The following is a 20492-nucleotide window of genomic DNA, read 5'->3' as shown; positions in this document are numbered from 1 at the left end:
TGAGTAGGGTAGGAGCAGAGAGCGAGAGAATCCCAAGCAGGCTCTGCACTAACAGTGGGGGGGCTTGAACTCAGGAATCATGAGCTCATGTCCTAAGCCGAAGTCAAGAGTCAAACACATAACTGACTGAGACACCCAGGTGCTTTTCAGGGTATATTTTAAAAATGAGTTTAGTATAGAAAATAACTCTCTTGGAATGACACAAAACACAGAAATCAAAGAAGAAAAACTGATTAATTCATCTGTATAAAAATCAAAAGACCAACCAAAATTATAAATGAAAATATATACAATTCACATCATGAATATAGTATTAATTTTGTAACTATGTAAAAAGCTCATAGATGTCAAAAGAAGAACCCCAACAACCTAATTAAAAAAGGGAATAAATATAGGTAAATAACGCCCAGAAAAGGAAACTCAAATAGACCTTAAATATATTAAACAATGTTCAACTTCACTCACAGAAAACAAATGTACATTTAAAATTATAATAGGGACCCAGTTTTTAGCTTAAATTCAAAAGTAATTCAAGTGCTGGAATAAAAAAATGAATATACTGACATGTTATACAAACATTAAACTATTATCACTATCTTTCAAATAATTTTATAACTTTTGGTTTATTTGTATCAAAAATGTACTATGCACGAGGCACCTGGGCAGCTCAGTCAGTTAAGTGACAGCCTTTGGCTCAAGTCATCTCATAGTCTAGGGGAGCCTGAGTGGCTCAGTCGGTTAAGCGTCCAACTTCGGCTCAGGTCATGATCTCACAGTTTGTGGGTTCGAGCCCCGCGTCGGGTTCTGTGTTGACAGCCAGCTCAGAGCCTGCAGCCTGTTTCAGATTCTGTATCTCCCTCTCTCTCTGACCCTCCCTTGCTCATGCTGTCTGTCTCTCTCTCTCTCTCTCTGTCTCTGTCTCTCTCTCCCTCAGAAATAAATAAAACATAAAAAAAAAAATTTCAAGTCATATCATAGTCTGTGAGTTCGAGTCCCATGTCAGGCTCCGTGCTGACCGCTCAGAGCCTGGAGCCTGCTTCAGATTTTGGGTCGCCCTCTCTCTGTGCCCTTCCCCTGCTCACACTCTGTCTCTCTCTCAAAAATAAACATTTAAAAACATTTTTTAAAACACACTACACACTATAGACCACAGATGGACCAGAGCCCTCAGTGATTATTCATTCTACATCCTAAAACTTGAACCCGTACATTGTTGGGGAGAGAGTAGCAGGCTCATTTTCAGATGACTGAAATGGAACCTAACAAAGACGTACCAACTTAATACAATACAAAAGCTGCAGTCCCCAGACATTCATTCTTTTCCATCATTTATAGACTCATGGTAGAAACATTTATTTAGATGTGAAGGTCAAAAGTATGCTTACTTTTATCTTCTACGTTATTCTCTCCATTAAAGAAATAACCGGAACACCACACTTAAGGACAAGTCTATTTCTTGTCAAACCGGGTGTTTGATATCTTGATAACATGTAAACTTTTTGTGTGGATCCTTTTTTCCAGAAAATCAAACAAAAGATGAAAAGGGTGATAACTGCCCTGGTCTCAGCTCGCTCTAGTTCAATAACTAGAATGAGAAACTAGGTGATTTGGAATGACAAGTCCAAGTACAATAAGAAAACCTGTCCAAAAGACTTAATAGAACAAAAGAAAACATGAGGGGAAAAGGAAAAGAAAAAAGAGCTTTAGATTATTTCTGAGAGTTGGAAAGCCAGGTACCTTTATTTCTTCCTGTAAGTTGATTATGGAGAAAAGGTAAAGGTAAATGATCGCCCTTAAAAGATATCAACAATACCTGACAGTGGAAAATATATTTCTCCCAATAAAAGCAGCCTCAAAATAGGTAGAAGAATTTCTTCTGTAAGACAAGGTAAAAACACAGAATGCTGTCACTATAATAGCTATGAGATTTAGAATATCTTCTATAGAGAGATTAGCCTGACAATAAAAGAATCACAAGTTCTAAAATCAGCAAATTCTAAGCACCAAAATCTCAAGGAAAATGGATCTCTTTGTTTTTTTTAAAAAAATGGACAGTAGATTTTCTTTGATGAGCAAGACTGCTTTGCACAATGAATGCATTCAGTAGTTCCAGCTATGAGTCTTAAATACCAACTTAAAAACATTCTTTAAGCGACAAGTACTTAAAGCATAATACAGTATATCAAAAGAAAAACACAGAAAAATACTAGAAGGGACTAAAAACTGAAAAGCAGAAATGCCTTTTTGCAGGAGTTAGAAACTAGAAATGATACCACAGATTGCCCTGGTTTGTTTATACTTGCTATAAAAAACACATTTTAGAGGTAGTGTGATATAGTAGAAAAATCACAGGCTATAGTAGAAAAACCACAGGCTAGCGGGATAACGTAGAAAATGCTGAGCCTGAATTTCATCATCTGTAACAAAAAGAGGGGCTGCCTTCCCCCTTGCTGGGCTGTGTTGTGGTGAAACAAATAAAGCACCAGCATGGTATACAGCGTGCGTGTGGACATGCCCAAAGTGTAGTCACTATTATCATTAAAGTTTAATGAAAGACACCACCATGTGAAAATGAGGTCTAGAATTATGTTTCAAAACCAGTTAAACAACAGAATACAGGATGAAAGGAAAGCCAGTTAGCACCGAAGGAAAAGAGAGACAATTAATACACAACCCGAAACTTCAACGAGTTTGAAGTTCTTGTACGCAAAGAATCACTTACTGAGCAATGACTTTGCTCCAAGCATAAGTCTGAGCAAGAAGGATACAAAAGAATAAAGACAGTCAGGGCTTGAAGGAACTGCGGGCTGAAATAGGAAAGCATATAGAATAGGAAAGCAGAGGACATGTGAAGAGTGGGGAAGATAATATGGAAGCCGAGAGCAAATGCCACCTAACTCAACTTGGAGCCTCACAGAAAGACTTTAGATACAAGGCAACCCTCAGGATGGGTCTTGAAGAAAATAAAGGCTCTTGTTCTTCAAGTGACATGCAGAGGCCCAGAGACATGAATGAGCAGGTGATTCAGGGTGAGTATGTCTATGGCCTGGGAGGCAGTGGTTGGAAAAGATTCTGCAGAATCATCGGGATCATATGACACTAAAGACTTTGGACATTCTCCCGGAGGTAGCAGGGAACTGAGGGATGGCTTTAGTAGGAGGGTTAAATGATTAAATCACATGGCTTTTCCCGGAAACCACTCTAGAGGCAATGTAGACCGAAGGGGGAGAGTGAGCAAGATAAGGGCCTATGGCCACAGAAATCCAGTTAGAGTGAGATTACAACCATGTAGATAAGAAACAGAAGATCCAAACTAAAGAAGAAGCAATGAGGAGGAGGTGAAGAACCAGATTAGGGCATTTCTAAAGGAAAATCTCAAAGCCTTGATAACCAATTAGACGTGTGGGCAGTCCAGGGCTACTAAGATTTCTAGCTCAGAGAAATGGGTGGGTGGTGACGTCAATAACATAAGCAGAAGACAGAAGAAGACAAATAGGTTTCAGAGACTATGAAAGATTATTAGTTCATCTGGGGACATGTGAATTTTGAAGAGTTTAAGGGAGACAGATAGTTGCATTAACAGCTAAGAAGGAAAACCAAAATATATCTTTCAGGGAATTTATAAGCCAAGAACTATATTTGACTGTTTAAATTACTGCGAAAGCTCTTCAATTGCTCCAGTTGCTAAATATGAACTATGCCATAGGTAAAGTTGAAGTCTCATCTTTTTTTTTGCTTGTAGGCTCTGCTAAACCAAACCGCACTTAAAACTTAGTATTTAGACTATATCAGCAAACATACATTGCCAGGGTGGACCCTACTATCTGCAGCTATTGCAATTCGGCACCTTCTTCTGTTGGCATCTCTCCGACTTCACTAGGACTGAATGCTAGCGCACCCTCAGTTCTTTTTCTTCTCCACAGGCATAATTCTATAGTATGCCACAGTCCTGGAGGAGAAGAGTACTCAGCTATGTGGCCAGAAATCAATCCCTCTCTTTCCTAACAGGTCAAAGTTAGCTCCCTGAGCAAAGCAGACATATGTTAAAAAAAAAAAAGAAAGAAAGAAAGAAAAAAGGAAAAATGAAGAACCATCAATTCTACTGCATTCTCTGGGACCCTTGTCGAAGTGTAAAGGCATTTTTTAGAAGCAACAGTAAAAGAAACCTCTTAGGTTTCAAGATGGACGTCAGCCTGTAGAATACGGGAAGGTTGAGAATTTTTACACCAGAAACATATGGTGTCATACTCTTACGAAAATATTAATCTATCACCTCCGATGGCTTACTATGGCAAAGCACTCTGACTTTAAAGACATTCCATGTGTGGCCTAATTGACTTTCCATTCTCCTCCTGCCTCTACATTTCACCCTTCATATCCTTTAAAATACTTAAAGAACCCCCCATTTTAGTCTCAAAGACAATGCTACACAAATTGGCAGAGCTAACAGAATACTGTCCTTGCCCTTATCATATATGTGCTAATCATTCCCACCCAGAAGTCGTAATCATTATATAAAACCCTCAGATCATTCACCCACAGAAATTATTCCTCTCTCATCCCGATGTGCACAGCCCTTTGCCTATACTCTTGTCTCTTTCCAACCTATACTACAGTAATTTTTGCATACCTGTATCATCCTCTTTGAGAGAAAGACAAGCCTGATTTATTCCAAAGATCCTAGTGTAGTGGTTTTGTATATAGTCATTGCTGATTAAATATAGTTGAAGAAATGATTGATTTAGTATTGATGAATAAAGTAAAGATCTCATCAGAGAGACTGTACCATTCTAAAAGTGCGTTGGGTCTAGGACATCCCAGACACTGGTAACTCAGGACTTTCAATGTTTTTTTTTTTTTTTTTCATGCCAGAGAGGGTTCATGCCATGGCCTTTGGTCTATAGGTGATACCAAAAGCCAGAGCCTAGAAAAAATACACTGTCAGCCTTAACTTCCATTTTTAACATATTAGCTATCAATTTCCCTCTATATAATGATGTCAAAACAAAATTATCTAATATGTTTAAGGACCATATAATAAGGCTTTTCTTATTGTTTTCCTATTTCATTCATTTAAAGAAATATATGTTCTGGGGTGAGCCCTATGAATTTGTATTTCTAACCAGTTCAAAGTGATGGTGTGCTGGTGCTAATGATCCAAGTACCACATTTCAAGAATCCTTGCCCAAATTCATGATGCACTAAAATCATTATAAAAATCTAGGGGCGCCTGTGTGGCTCAGTTGATTAAGCATCTGACTTCAGCTGACAGCTAGCTCAGAGCCTGAAGCCTGCTTAAGATTCTGTGTCTCCCTCTCTCTCTGACCCTCCCCTACTTTCTCTCTCTCTCTCTCTCTCTCTCCTTCTCTCTCTCTCTCTCAGAAATAAATTTTTAAAAAAATTTAAAAACTTAAAAAAAAGAAATATATGTCTGATAAAGACATAAATCCAATTCTTTGTTTTTAATGTTATTTTGAGAAAGAGCAAGAGCACAAGTGGGGGAGGAGGGGAAATGAGAGACAGAAAGAGAGAGAGAGAGAGAGAGAGAGAGAGAATCACAAGCAGACTTGGTACTGTCAGTGCAGAGCCCCATAGAGGGTTCAACCCCACCAACGGTGAGATCATGACCGGAGTCAAAATCAAGAGTTAGATGCTTAACCGACTGAGCCACCCAGGTGCCCCAAGACATAAATCCAATTCTTATAAATCAAACACTTTGATCACTGCATGGAAGTTAGGAGAACCCCTGTGATAACCCCTTTATAGAGTAAAGAATTCATCTACAAAGTCAAGGAATGAGAATAAGTAATTCCCTCCTCCCTATTCTCTCTTCACTCCTCTCTCTCGCCCTCCATCTCCCTTTCTAATTTTTAGTAAACTTAGAATAAAGTTTAAATAAAGAACATTATTCAGTTGAACATAGCCAACCTCAGTGCAATAGTGCATAGTGGGGAGCATCTTAAATCTAAAACACGGTTAGAAGCATGAAAAAGAGATGGAAATCATCCCATTTCAAAGTAGTTCACAGGGTTTGCCCAGAAACAGGCCTGGTTAAGAAGTTAGTAAGGTGGAAGCAACCCAGTCTAGAGTATGACAACCTGCCTTGGCTCTCATTCTTTGCATGTAGTATATTCTTGGATTGGTTTTTCCATCCAGTGAAGACTAAGATATCCATAGACACAGACTAACAGACCCCATTCCTTTTCTATAAAAAGGGAGCACCCTGTTAAGAGACTGGGATTAATATTCTGAAAATAATCTGACACCTTCCACATTACTTCTAGATGACGAAATGAAGAGTCTGAGAGTCTGCTGGGACAGCTGACTAAATATGACTAGCTGAACTAGGCTAGGTTTACTCATGTGCCATTGCCAAAATGTGAAGCAACCCTCCCTCCAGTAAGTTAGGCCTTATATTCACTAAGGTTGCAGATGTAACTCAGTAGGGTTTCATGCATACAGAATTACAGAGTGTGCTTAGTAAATCTACATTTTAGAAGAACAAATGTGAGAACACTGGGTTTTGTACAGAAAGCAACTGTAGTAGCCAGAGTTCCAAGATGGCGCCCAAGATTCTCAACTCCTTGTGTATACACTTTGTCTGATCCCTTTCTCTTGAGTGTGGACAGGACAGATGATTTTAGAGATGTGATTATGATCCGTAATCAGTTGACTATGATTTAATCAAAAGGGAGATTCTCCTGGGCCAGCCTGACTTAGATGAACTCTTAAAGGAGAGACCCTTCTGCTGCTCTTGAAAAAGTAAACTGCTTAGTTGTGAGAGGGCCTATGAGAGAGGACATGTGGCAATAAATTGAGGGCAGCTTCTAGTTACTGAGGAAAGTCCGTGGCTGACAGAAAGAAAACGGAGACCTCAATCATAAAATTGTAAGGAATTAAATTCTGCTAACAACCATGTGACCTTGGAAGAGGGCTTTGAGCCTCAGCGAAGACCATAGCCCCAGCTGACGACATGTTTGCAGCCTTGTGAGGCCCTGAGCAGAGGACCTAGCTAATTCTAGATGTCTGGCGTTCAGAAAATGTGACATACTAAGCCACTAAGTTTGTGGTAATTTACTACCCAAAGAAAAGTTACTAGGAACTAGCTACCTAAACATAAAGAATAATAAAAGAGATTACTAGTAGCATATAAAAAATTTTTTAAGAGTCTTTATAAACTTCTATTTGGAAAGAGATATCTCTAGAATGTTAGCTATTTCCTTGAATGTTTTCATGTAATAGCCTTTTATAGACAGACCCATACATAATGGAGCTCATTCTTTTTTACTGGCTAAGTGCCTTTGCTGATATTTTCCAAACTACAAGCCTGCAAAGTCTTAGGAAGATCCCCACCATTGTCCCACCTTAATCTTCCCCCTTCTTAGAACATTGGGTCCATTACCCTTCTCTCTATGCTTCTAATGTGAAGAGATCTATATATTTGATGAAAGCATGAAAAGAAAAATGGAAAAAAAGAAGAAAAAAAGATAAGGAAAGAAGGAAGGAAGGAAGGAAGGAAGGAAGGAAGGAAGGAAGGGGAGAGAGAGAGAGAGAGAGAGAAAGAAAGAAAGAAAGAAAGAAAGAAAGAAAGAAAGAAAGAAAGAAAGAAAGAAAAAAAGAAAGAAAGAGGGTGTTTTTCTCAAATGCTACCAAATATTAGTCAAGAAACTATTTTTTTAAATATGTACTTATGTGTTTTCTACTACACTTTCCATTGATTAATATTCATGTGCTTAACACAAAAGTCTACCCAGAAAAGATCTTTTAAAATACATTAAACAGGGGCGCCTGGGTGGCTCAGTCGGTTAAGCATCCGACTTCGGCTCAGGTCATGATCTCACGGTTCGTGGGTTCAAGCCCCGCATCAGGCTCTGTGCTGACAGCTAGCTCACAGCCTGGAGCCGGCTCCAGATTCTGTATCTCCCTCTCTCTCTGACCCTCCCCTGCTCACTCTGTCTCTCTCTCTCAGAAATAAGCATTAAAAAAAATTTTTTTTAAATACATTAAACATAATAAATGTGGGAAAAGTGAACTAAATACAGATCATAATGTTTTAACATTCATTTTCTGTGTGTGCCTGTCTGTCCATCTGTCTGTCTGTCTTAGAGTGGTTACATGTAATGAGTGAAAAAAATTCATTGGCATTACTTTTTTGTTCTAATAGGGTATAGATATTAAAATTTGCAAGGTTCTTAGTTTCTCTAACTCTCATTGCACTTCAACTAAACAGAAGCCAGAAGAACATATTTCAGAAATAAATGTATTATAGAGTAGTTTTATATTAAAAAATTTATATCTTCCAATAGTTTTTAAAAATAGCATATTAGAAAAAATAATTTCAAATTAACAGTTCACAACTGTCTTTGAATCCTGAGAAAGAATTCACTTCATAAATATTAAAAGGAAGAAATGATCTATTATATAAAACAAGAAAGTGTCCCCAGGTGATAAAACGTATTATTAACTTCTTTTATGTTGCCCTGTGATAATATTTCAACTGATAAATTAGTAAGATTATGTTATAAGCTTGTATTGTTGTAAACTTATTTTTTTTTTCCTGTGGGAAATTTTGAATGCTGTTTTAAGTTTTATTATTTTCCATCACAATATTAATTCAGTAGGGCTAAATCCTGGTCTGCCAGGATTATTGTTTGTTCTCCTAATTTTTCATCAGGATTACCCAATATAAAATAAAATAAGAAACCAACATGACTATAAAGTATACCTAACAAATAAGGAAGACAATGTACCAAGTAAAAAAATAGATTACATTTTGAGTATAATAATGTTATTCACTTTCTGTAGGGGTTTTATTTGGGCAGGTGGCAATTTTGCTAATTTGCAAATAGTTTCATCTTGCAAATAGTTTTATCTTGCACAAGAAAATAAACACTATAAAAAAATCAAGAGAAAGAAGCGTAATCATAGAAGAGTTTCAGGGATAGTACTTATACTTAAAATTTTGTCAACACAGAAACATAACAGAAGAAGATAAAATATTTAGCCAAGGAGATGATTACAGATACAGCAAAATTTGAGGCTAAAAATTTATTTAAAGCATTTTTTTTAAAGTTTCAGATTATTTAAGTCATCCTGTAATTCAAACGAGAAGTAAATGAAAAAATATAATCGTCTTTCCTGGAGTGGGGTTTGTTGGGACAAGGGGTATTCATTAGATGTTGAAAAAAAAAGTCTTCCCAAAGTAAACCTTTATGTTACTCATCATTTTAAAATTTGTTTCACTGATTCTCAGACTGATTGCATGCAGAGTGGTTCCCTCCGGGAATCCCCCATACCCTGTGGTGCACAGACCATGTGCATGTTCTCCAACAATTTTTGCATTTTCTGTTTTTTTATTCTAAATGCTGGTATGTAATGATGGTCTTCTCAAATAAGAACTTAAAATTTCTAATCTTCCATTTTATTAACGTTAATATTTAGCTTTAAAAACAAGGGTTGTTCACTAGGACACCCATCCCCATACCCTCTGCTTAACAAGTGTTACAGTGAGAGAAAGAGGCAAAGGTATCTCATTCTGAGGATCAAAATCCCTTCTCATTAGTAAATGATACCTAAATATATTGCTGCAGTAATTCCCAGGGGGGTATGCTGGGATGCTTCACTGCACATTGCATTCCATTCAACTTTAAATGACAATGAGATAAACAACTACCATTTATCAATTACTTCTTTTTCAAAAGATGCTTTTGGGATCCTTGCTGAGAGCCTTTGGAGTTTAAATCTGCAACTTCAAGAAGAAACATCCACATGAAACTAATCAGTTCCTAAAGTAATAATTAATTAGTAGTACCCACAATCACACATGGTTAAGGACAGCAGTGGTGATTTTGGGTGGTGGAGTTAATGGCAGTGGCAGGGACTAAAAGTTTTATTACAATATTTTCTCTTATTATCTAAAGAACGCACGTATATAATTGCACTGCACTTCGCCAATAAATACTGCCTGACATGTGTAGAATATAAAAGGGGAGAGAATAGTTAAAGCTAAAGGTAAAAACACTGGAAGAATATCCACATCTTCTACCATGAATAGGGTGGATATCAAAAATTAAAATTGAACAAAATCAAGTAAATGTTTCATTTCCTTCCTATGTAAACTTTCCAACTATTCCTAAAGCACAAAGTCCAGGACTTTCTTCCTACCATAATATAAATGTGTATATTTCACAGTACAGGTGCATGTAAATATTTCATCTACTGGCGTGGAAATAGAATTAGATGTGTTCTCTCATGTCATCTCCGAAAAATATACCATCATAGTAGAAAACAATAGTTCTTGAACCACAGAAAAGCCTTTAGAATAAATGAGTTTCTGGGAGTTTGGTTTAAGAGGCAGAAAAAGGAAAGACAACGCACAGAAACAACATAAGCCAGGAGGAAGGTGGGGATACTCCTAGTGAAACCAAGTGAGAGCATTTGTTAGAGTAAAAACTCCCAAGCCTGTTGGGAGGTCCAGCCGGCTCTTGAAGGGAGCAGGAGAAGCCTGGGAAGGAACGGGGACCTGACCGTGGTCCTGAAAGAACAACTTGTAGGTGATTCCGAACAACCTCCAAACATTCACACACCACATCCTTATTTTCAACTATAGCTTCAGAAAGCTAAACGTCCAATAATACTCTCCCTTAAAAAAATATGTTGAAACTTTCTCGTGTTATCAGATCTGCCTTGATAATGTCCAGCTTTTCCCTTCCCAATAGTCTCTCCTAGAGGGTCAGGATAATTTCGGGAATGGGAGGTACACTATTCCAGCATAAAAGCAGAAATCAAGATTCTGACAAACTCACAACGCTTAGAATTCTACAGAAAGCTTACACTTGGCAATCCTGATTCTAGTTTGAATTTCTTAAACTCTAATGGGAAATCATGCCTATCTGAAAGACCTGAAGGAATGATGCCCCGCGGAAGCATAACATTACAAACTCACCCTATAATCTAGACAGCCTTGAAAGTCTAAAAAGATAAGGGGGCAATTCACTAATATGGGCATTCCCACATTCACCCCATAAAATTCATAAAAAGCAATTCCATAAAGAGGTACCAAAATACAGGTCCCACCGTGAACATGGGCATCGGTCTTCAGCCTCTTTTCTAGCCCTCGCAAACCCAGGAAGTCAAGGGGGCCAACGACACCAATCCAAAGTGTTAATACTACACCTAACCATGGGTGGAAGGAAATTTCTCCGCACAAAAGACACCTCTGCAAAAACGGAAGGCATTTCACTCCGCTGGCGCAAAAAAGAAGGTGGGAGGGAAAGTAATTTATACGCGGAAAATCATTCTCAGAAAATACCATACAACTCGTCGAAGTCCAAGACTTACGTGTTCCGTCAAAACGGGTGGCGATGGTGTCGAGGAAGGTGTTCTGGGGCGCCAGTAATCCTTTCATAACCGGCATTTTTCCAGCGTGGTGTGAAATTCTCCATCAAAGTTTGTCCAGAAGGATGGTTCAAGAGGAAAGTGCCAAGAAGGGAGAAGGGGAGCGTGCTGACGGCAGCCGAGGGGGGCTTGGCGCGGCGCTGGGGCCGATCGCGAGGTGGAGGATGGAAGGAGAGAGGGTGCGCGTTCCGGCCGCCGCTGCTCCGGCAGGAGCCTCTCGGCGAGCGCTCGGCGAGCCCGCCCCGCACCTCCAGGCTCAGCCCGGCGCAGGCTCCCTCTCCCGCCCCCTCCACCTCCGCCAGCTGCCGGAACCCCCCCACTGTCCCCCGCGGGCGGCAGTGCCCGCCGAGCGCCGCCTCGCCCCCCACCCCGCCCGCTCGGGAAGAGCCCGCCTTGGCCCGGGGCGCCGCGCCCTGACCTCAGGCGCCGGGGTCGCGGAGGACGGCGCTCGCCGCAGGGCGAGGCCGGGTGTCGCTGAGCCTCCCGCTTTCCGAGGGGCGTGGGGGAACGCGCGCGAGCACGACTCCCACCCCCCAGGAGCCAGTGAACAAAGACCCCTTTGTTCCCGCTCCGTCCCTCTCCCGGGGAGACCGGAGTCCCGTGGGTGTGGTACCGAAGAAGGGGAGGAGACAGGTTGGGGCAGGTACCCAGCCACGGGCTGGAGCTTGGGGGGGGGGCAGTCCCCCCAGTGGTGTCCCGGGGAGCTGAGGCAGCCCGGAGCCCCAGGGGGAGGTGGCCCCCTTCCGGCACACCTGACGCAGCGAGGGCCCGCAACTGGAGCCGGGCAGCTTGGAGTTAGTTGCGCGGCCCCCTCCCCAGTCACCCGGGTCTTTCCGCCTGAAAACTACTCCAAAGCTCCCGGGTTTTTCCAGCTCTCCTTCCTGGGCTCAAAAAGGGGTGTTTTCGGCCCTTTTCCCCAAATTGCCTTTGGTCCCCCCAATCCATTCTTAACTGAAAGAAAATAATAAAACCTTTTTTTTTTAATGGACAATGATGGTTTCAAACTCCCTGGTGAAATGTAAATAAAACATTCCTAGAAAAGTTTTGTTTTTATTGATTTGCAAAATACAATGTAAGTAAACCCAGTATGGTTCCCTTGTTAACAAAAAAAAAAAAAAGGAAAAAAGAAAAAACGACAGCTTCAACACCAATTAGCCCAGCCTGCCTCCTCTCCACCGCCCCCCGCCTCCCCCCAGCAACCCCACATCCCGACCCAAAGGGCACGTTTCCACCGATACTGGAACCTCTGGGTGGAAAGCCTGGCCGACAGTCCCTGGAACGGAAGGTGTCATGGAAAACGAAAGCGGTCTTTCCTTGCCCTTCTCCCCTTTGCTCACGCGGGGACTCCGGGTCTGCAAACCTTCTGCCAAGGAAAGCCCAGCCCAAGCCTGGGGCGCAGCCCTGCCGGGGGTGGAGGAGGACCCCCAAGTTGGGATTCTACAGAAAACCCTGGAAGGAAGGAGATGTGACAGGAAAAGTTGAGAGCCCAGGGATTTAAAACAAAACAAAACAAAAACAAAAAAACCAAACCTCCGTAAGCGCAGGTGCTGGCGCACCCGGAAGGAAGGGGAGGAGGGGGGAAGCGAACAGGTGTGTGAGCCTCCGCGAGGCGCAGCTCGCGTCCCCGCCGCTCGGGAGCTCGGCGAGGCGGGAGCCGACAGCCCTCGCCTCCCACTAGAGCTGGGAGCGAGGCGGGGGACGAAAGGTCCTTGCTTGCTCCAGGCTTTGGGGGCGAAGAGGGGACCCTGAGGGTTTCGTCACGGCGGCCCAGGGTTCCGGGAGGGCGGGGGAGTGCAGAGGGAGGGAAGCATCCCCCTCTCCCCGCCCCCGGTCCCTCTTTCTCAGTGATGCACTTCCTGCGGCCGAGGATTCCCTTTGTGTTGAAATTCAAGGAGATCCGGCAGCCGCGTGCAGCTAGCGGGGCGGGGAGGTGGGGAGGGGGGGGTGCGGGGGCCGGGGAGGGGATTCCTGAGTGGGCGGCGCGGGGCTGCAAATCCCGAGGTCAGGCGTTTGGCGTGGGGTCTCCCGCCCAGCTGAACTCCCCGCCCGCCCCTCCGGCCGCTCCCGCCCTTCCTCTCGGATCCTTCCGTCCGCAGCCAGCTGTGCTTTGCGGAAGCCGGGCTTACGTGGGCGGTGTCCCCCGCGCGGCGCGCCGAGAAGACTGAGGGTGGCCCTGTTGGCTCTCTCTTGGGCAGAGTGGGGAGAGAAAGAAGAGGGAGCCCCTGCTTCTGTTTGGGCGGTGCAGTGCGTCCCAGAAAACCCAGACTGCTGCTGTCGGTGTAAAAAGCCTGTAAAAGCCTGAAAAACGCCTTACGTTAAGTAGCTTGAAGTTCAGAGTGAAATACATTAGGTGTAAGGCAGGATTCGGGTTCATACAATTTGCGCTGTAGCTCTGTGAGTGTCTTTGTGTAAAAACTGTTGCCTCGTGCGCTTGATCTGTATTGCCAGATGCATGAAGTCGCTTGCAAGAAACAAGCAACAAGAGGGGCTTAAGAATGGAAACCCGAAGAAAGCCTCCGGTTTATGGGGGGTGGGGGGCACAGCATGTATCGCTCACTGCCTTAGTCTCTCCTCAAGTACCTACTATGTACTGTGTACTGTGCTAGAAGTAACAATGCCCTAAAATGATATTCAAGGCTGGATCCTCTTAAGATTGTCATCACCACTCTGGTTTTGGGATCCAGGCCTTCTCTGAGTGAATGTCCCAAGAGTCAGGAATTAGGAGCTACCAGTCTCTTAAGGCCTTGTCCGGGAATTTCCAGAACTAAAGCAGGCACAGATTGATTCAGTGGCAAGGAACAGAAGTCCCTATGTTAAAATATCCACATCAATTTCACTTATTCTAAATATTTCCCTAAGAGTTTAGGATTTTAGGGGCACAAGATCTGGGCTCAAGTCAAAAAAAAAATTATAGGGAAAATGTAAGACACAAGAGTAAAAATACACCTGGAATGCCTGAGAACTAAAACCATATATAAATGGCAATTGTTACTGTTTTCTTTCATGTTGATTTCATGTCAATTCTCTCCTCTTGGTGGAGGTCATCAAGAGGATGTGACCACTGGTTGACTTCCAGACTGAAGCTCCTCTGCTCTTCCCCTGTCTTTTTAAAGTACTTTCTCCTTTCCTACAAGCTGGTGCCGTTTTCAAGTACACAGCCTTGAGAGAGCAAGCTTCAAAGCCACAGGTAAGGCCTCCGTACAAACTTTTAAGATTCTGGTGGTTATATGTGGGCATCTACTCATTTTTAAGCTACTCAAGACAAGCTTCATATGTAAATTCCCTTGCTTGTTAAACATGCCACCTTACAATTTGGAGTGGCCTGCCTTTTTCTTTGGTCTCTCCTTGCACTCTGCGTACGGGACCCACTTAAGATTTTACCTGGGAACTCCTCAGGTTTCAAACATCTCAACATTTCGTGCTGTCTTTTCAGTGTGGGTAAGATTGAAAAAGGGCTGGGGCGCCTGGGTGGCTTAGTCGGTTAAGCGTCCGACTTTCGCTTAGGTCATGATCTCACGGTTCGTGGGTTCGAGCCCCGCGTCGGGCTCTGTGCTGACTGCCAGCTCCAGAGCCTGGAGCCTGTTTCAGTCTGTGACTCCCTCTCTCTCTGACCCTGCCCTGCTCACGCTGTCTCTCTCTCCTAGAAATAAATAAAACATTAAAAAGAAAAAAAAGAATACTACTTATAAAAAAAAAAAAAGAAAAGAAAAAGAGCTTCAGACTCATCATATCCGTTTGATAGTTTAAGTCTACTTCACATCCATTTTGGAATTACAGCATTCATTCAATACCATGGCACAAACACTTCAGTGATGCTCATGTATTTGACTATAGGCTTTGAAAACATTATTAAACATTTTCTGGCAACAAGAAATTTAGCCCTCAAGAGAAGGAGCAATTTGATTTGTAGACCAGTATAAAAGAGCATCTACTCATAGGTGTTGTGTTTTAGTTTTGTCTCTACCCTTTGTGACTTTGACACTACCTTAGGTAACTCATTTAATCTTTGTGACTTTCTACTTCTTCATCAGTAAAACTGAGATAATACGTTCCCTACCTTCTTCCCTGAGTAGAGAGAAATATTTTTGAAAAATCTTTGAAACCTATAATATTGTGGCATACGGTATAAGGGATTATTACTATCATCTATTTCTCCTTTTTTTTTTTTTTTGTCTTCTAGCACACCTAATTCAAAGTTCTTTACATACCATAAATATCATTGACTGTTACAATGTATGGTCCTATTAACTCAAAACACATTCGTGTATTAATAACCTGTCACATCCTACGGCATCCAAGTTTTTCCTTCTGAATATAAATGATCTAGAAGCTCAGAAGGAAAGTGAAGTTCATTCTTTTCTTCTACTAATGCTTTTGAGTTGTCCTACCACACTGGATTCTGGTAGTATGGTTACCTACCTCCTATACCCAAAATATTCTCCATGTTTATAGATACCAGAATATTCTGGCAAAAACCTCCAAAATTATTATCAGAGTTGGGATAATCTAGATTATGCTTCAATAAAAATATAAAATCTCAGTGGCTTATTCCAGCAATGCTATTTTTTGCTCACTCTACATTTCCGACATGCTTGGCAAGTACCACTGCCCATTACTAGAGTCCAGACTGATGCATGCGCCACTCAAAATGTGTTTTCCTTGATAAGAAAAAGATAATTGCACAGAACATGCACTCTGTTTTAAAACCTCTACTCACCAGTTAATGGTTAAAATGAATCACATGACTATCTGAATTTGAAAAGAGTGATAAAATACAATTTGTTATGTGCCCAGTCTTAACTTACAACAGTGACACTAGAGGGGCACCTGGGTGGCTCTGTTGGTTAAACGCTAGACTTTGGCTCAGGTCATAATCTCACACCGCATCAGGCTCTGTGCTGACAGCTTGGAGCCTGGAGCCTGCTACAGATACTGTGTCTCCTTCTCTCTCTGTCCCTCCACTACTTGTGTTCTCTATCTCTCTCTCTCTCTCTCAAAAATAAATAAACATTAAAAAAAAAAAAAGGTGACAACACAGAAGCCCATGCCATTGAAGGAGAAATTTAATGTTACTCAGAGCTGACAGCTTGGAGCCTGGAGCCTGCTACAGATACTGTGTCTCCTTCTCTCTCTGTCCCTCCACTACTTGTGTTCTCTATCTCTCTCTCTCTCTCTCAAAAATAAATAAACATTAAAAAAAAAAAAAAGGTGACAACACAGAAGCCCATGCCATTGAAGGAGAAATTTAATGTTACTCAGAGTTCCTCTGGAAATGAGAGACATGGCTACGCAGAACCACAGAAGGAACACCAGATTTTAGTCAGGAAACAGGAATAACGTGAGCTCTTAGACCACAGCCGTTATTGGGGTTTCTGTCGGAAAGGCAAAGCAAGGCAGAGTTTAAGATGGGCTAGTTTGAATAGTCCTGGTGGGCTTTAGGATATGGGGGTGGTTTTTAGTTGCCTGGCACCTGGCCTTGTGGTGATTCAGTGCAGGGGAAATAATAGTTTGGTGTTGAGAGATTTAGATAAATTTATTGACCAATTATGCATGTGGTCTTCCTCACCTATAAGAGGGAGAACTTGGGAAGCACTATAACCCTCTTCCACAAGAGAGAAATAATAATACTCTACCTTGGACTGTGTGATAATTAAATGAGTTAACAATATAAAAAGTGTCAAATGGTGTCTAAATTACAGCTCTATAAATATAGGATATTATTATTATTTTAGGGTGTCCTGTATATGCTCTCCCCTTAGGAACTTAGGCGACTACAAAGGACCTTGGGCAATAGATGGGTAGCTAATTCCTAAAGGTACAGGGATTTATCTAATCCTCAACTCTTGGTAAAATTTTACGATAGTCAAGTAACAGCCAAGAGTACAATCCAGACCACCTTGCCACTCAGTGAATGTGAGCCTCTTCAGGTGGCTGGACAGTGAACACTGGAGCTAATATTTGCCTTACTTATTTATTAAATCTAACCACCTTGGAGATATTCTGTCACAGGAAATTTAACATTTTGTCTCTTAGAGCTTATCCAAAGTTTTCAACACTCTCCTCAGGCCTCTTTCAAAACACTGCTGCCCCAATTTCATCAGATCTTAATGGTAAGCTCCCTCAATTTCCTGCTATCTCATCTGCCAGTGGTTTTATAACTTCATTCATCCTACCATCTTTCTTTTTCTCCCAGAAGATTAAGTGTTCTCTGCAAAAGTATCACACAACCCCCATAATTCTAGAACTGTGCTCCATTTGTCAAGCGCTTCTCTCCTATATGTATTTCTCTCCTGGCTTATTCTCTTAACTATAAATATTCCAGATTCTCTGATCCTAATAAATACCCTTCTTTGATCTATGTAATCTTTCACGTTTCCTTCACGTGCAGATTTCCTGAAAATTAGTCTATGATCACCATGCCATTTTCTTGCCTCCCCATTTCCTCATCAACACATTATAATCTGGATTTTTCTTCAACTATTCTACCAAGATGTCTCTTTTTGAAGTCATTGATTACCTAGTTGTCTAGGCTAGTGGACATTTTCAGCCCATATTTTCCTGATTTCTTTTCCCTGCATTTGACTCTGCCAATTAATTCTTTTTTAAAACTCTCCATTCCATAAGTTTCTTTCTTTTTAATTTTTTTAAGTTTTTATTTTATATTTGAGAGAGAGAGAGAGAGAAAGCATGAACTGGAGAGGGGCAGAGAGATGGAAACAGAATCCAAAGCAGATTTCAGGCTCTGAGTTGTCAGCATGAACAGGGAGCTCACGACCTGAGCTGAAGTTGGACACTTAACCAACTGAGCCACCCAGGCGCCTCTCCATAAATTTCTAGGACAGAAAACTTTCTTGACTTGAACAAAAAGACCCTTACTTGTTGAATGTTTCATTTTCCTTAAAAAATCCTTTCCTTCAGCTTGTCTTCCTATTCCCGTGTTCTTTAAGATTCCATGTACTGGATTACTAAACACGTTGATCTCAGTAACTGTCATCTCTTAAATATCTTCTCTATGAGAACACTTTCCAAATATTTATCTGAAGCCCAGGCCTCCCCCCTAAGCATCTGACAATATCCAACTGTGGGCTTTTCATTACACTTGGAATATTTCTCCCACATAAACTTTGGTATTCATCATTAAATAAGGCCCCAGGAGACATCCTTCTTTTATCTTAGTCCCAATATCCATCAAATCTTGAGGCCTGTATTTTATCTCCTAACTATATCCTGAAGAATCTCTAACTTCTCCATCTAATCAATGTCCTAGTTTGGGTCTTTTCCATGTCTTATGGAAACACCTGCCGTGCTTTCTAGGTTGTTTCTTTACCTAAAGTTTTGTCTACCTCAAAGCCATTCTTGACATTTCAGCTAGCATGATCTCATTAAAGGGTAAATCTGATCATGTCAGTCCTCATGCTGCCTCGGGGGTAAAGTCAAAGGTCTATGTTCTGAGCTCAGCCGATCTCTTCATGATGCATTTCTCATCATACTCAAATTTTTTGTTCAAGGAAAACAAAATTCCTAGAAGTTCCCAAAACATGCAGTGTTCTTCAAGAGACTGTGACTTTGATCATACTATCTTCACTTCCTGGAAAGCACTTTTAAACCTCTTTCACATGACTAACATACACATACCCACATTCTACTCCAGCCTAATTTGGATGCCCCTTAAAATGGAGTCATTCTGCTTTCACAACAGCTGTTGTATATCAGTTGTATATAATCCGGCCTAGTTTTACTTCGGTGCTTTTGAGTAAGTTACTTATCTTTTCTGGATCTGATGGGAATTATAACAACATACATGTCACAGAGCAGTAGTGAGGGATATATGAGAAAGGACAAAGAAATTGACTAGGACAGGGTCTACTGTTTACTTGTCATTGTATTCCCAGTGACTAACATGGTCTCTGGCACATTGTAGACATGGAAATATTTGTTGAAAGGAAAATGTTAGTTATCACAATTATTATCTCAATCATTTCACCATATGTTACTTTACATTTATTAGTTTATTTCTCTGTCTCTTCTGTCTCTTGTACACTGAACTTTTAAAGGTTTATTATCTTTTTTTAAGGCAGAAATGCTATTTTCTTTATTTGAATTCAAGTTAGTTAAAATACAGTGTAATATTAGTTTTGGGTGTACAATAGAGTGATTCAATACTTCCATACAACAGCAGTGCTCATCCTAACAAGAGCACTCTTTAATTCCCATCACCTATTTAACCCATCGCCTCACTCACCTCCCCTCTGGTAATCATCAGCTTGTTCTCTAGAGTTAAAGGTCTGTTTCTTAGTTTACTAGTTTTTCTCTCTTTTGTTTTTTCTTTTGCTCATTTGTTTTGTTCCTTAAATTCTACATATCACTATAATCATATGGTATTTGTGTTTCTCCAACTTGTTTTGCTTAGCATAATACTAACTCCATTTCTGTCATTGCAAATAGAAAGTTCATTCTTCTTTATGGATGAGTAATATGCCATTATATATATATATATACATACACACCACACCTTCTTTATCCATCCATCAGTAATGGGCACTTAGGTTGTTTCCGTAATTTGTCTATTTTAGATAATACTGGTATAAACATTGGGGTGCATACGTATTCCTTTGAGGAACCTGTATACTGTTTCAAGAGTAGCTGACCAATTACATTTCAACCAACAGTGTAAGAGGGTTCCCCTTTCTCCACATCCTCACTGACACCTGCTGTTGATTTTAGCCATTCTTAAAGTCTTATTATCTTAAGGAGACTATCTTTTCCAATCTTTTATTTAAAGTATCCGTCATAAGGTATATATGAAAATGTTCGATGAATGAATGAGTGAACAAATGAATGAATAAAATTGTTCTATGGCACGTTTTCTGCTGCATAAGTGTCAACCCTGACTTCATGGCTCCTTCATTACATTTCTTTTGCTATCCAATCTTTTCTCCTTTCCCTGGTTCATTGAATGTAAGTGTGTGGGTGTGCACTTTTACTAATTTATAAACCACACAAATTTGAACTTAAAAGAATATTCTGAGTGTTTTCCCAAATACTGTTGGCAGAAAATGAAGGGACGAGTTGTTATGTAATCCAAACTTCTCTTA

At 41.0% G+C, this 20492-nt stretch overlaps 1 protein-coding gene across 1 annotated transcript in view; it reads right to left on the bottom strand.

Annotated features, from left to right (window-relative positions):
- KCNH8 (potassium voltage-gated channel subfamily H member 8) overlaps nt 1-11416 on the bottom strand; it is a 365145-nt gene extending 353729 nt beyond the window's left edge. Inside the window, exon 1 of the mRNA XM_039219708.1 lies at nt 11341-11416. Coding sequence (XP_039075639.1) covers nt 11341-11416 — 76 coding nt within the window. The remainder of the gene's footprint in view (nt 1-11340) is intronic.
- Between the last annotated feature and the right edge of the window lie 9076 nt (nt 11417-20492).

The sequence above is a fragment of the Hyaena hyaena genome, unplaced genomic scaffold (genome assembly GCF_003009895.1).
Source record: "Hyaena hyaena isolate Hyena2069 unplaced genomic scaffold, ASM300989v1 scaffold_839, whole genome shotgun sequence".
NCBI classification, from domain to species: Eukaryota; Metazoa; Chordata; class Mammalia; order Carnivora; family Hyaenidae; genus Hyaena; species Hyaena hyaena.
This window is presented reverse-complemented; position numbering and strand designations above follow the sequence as displayed.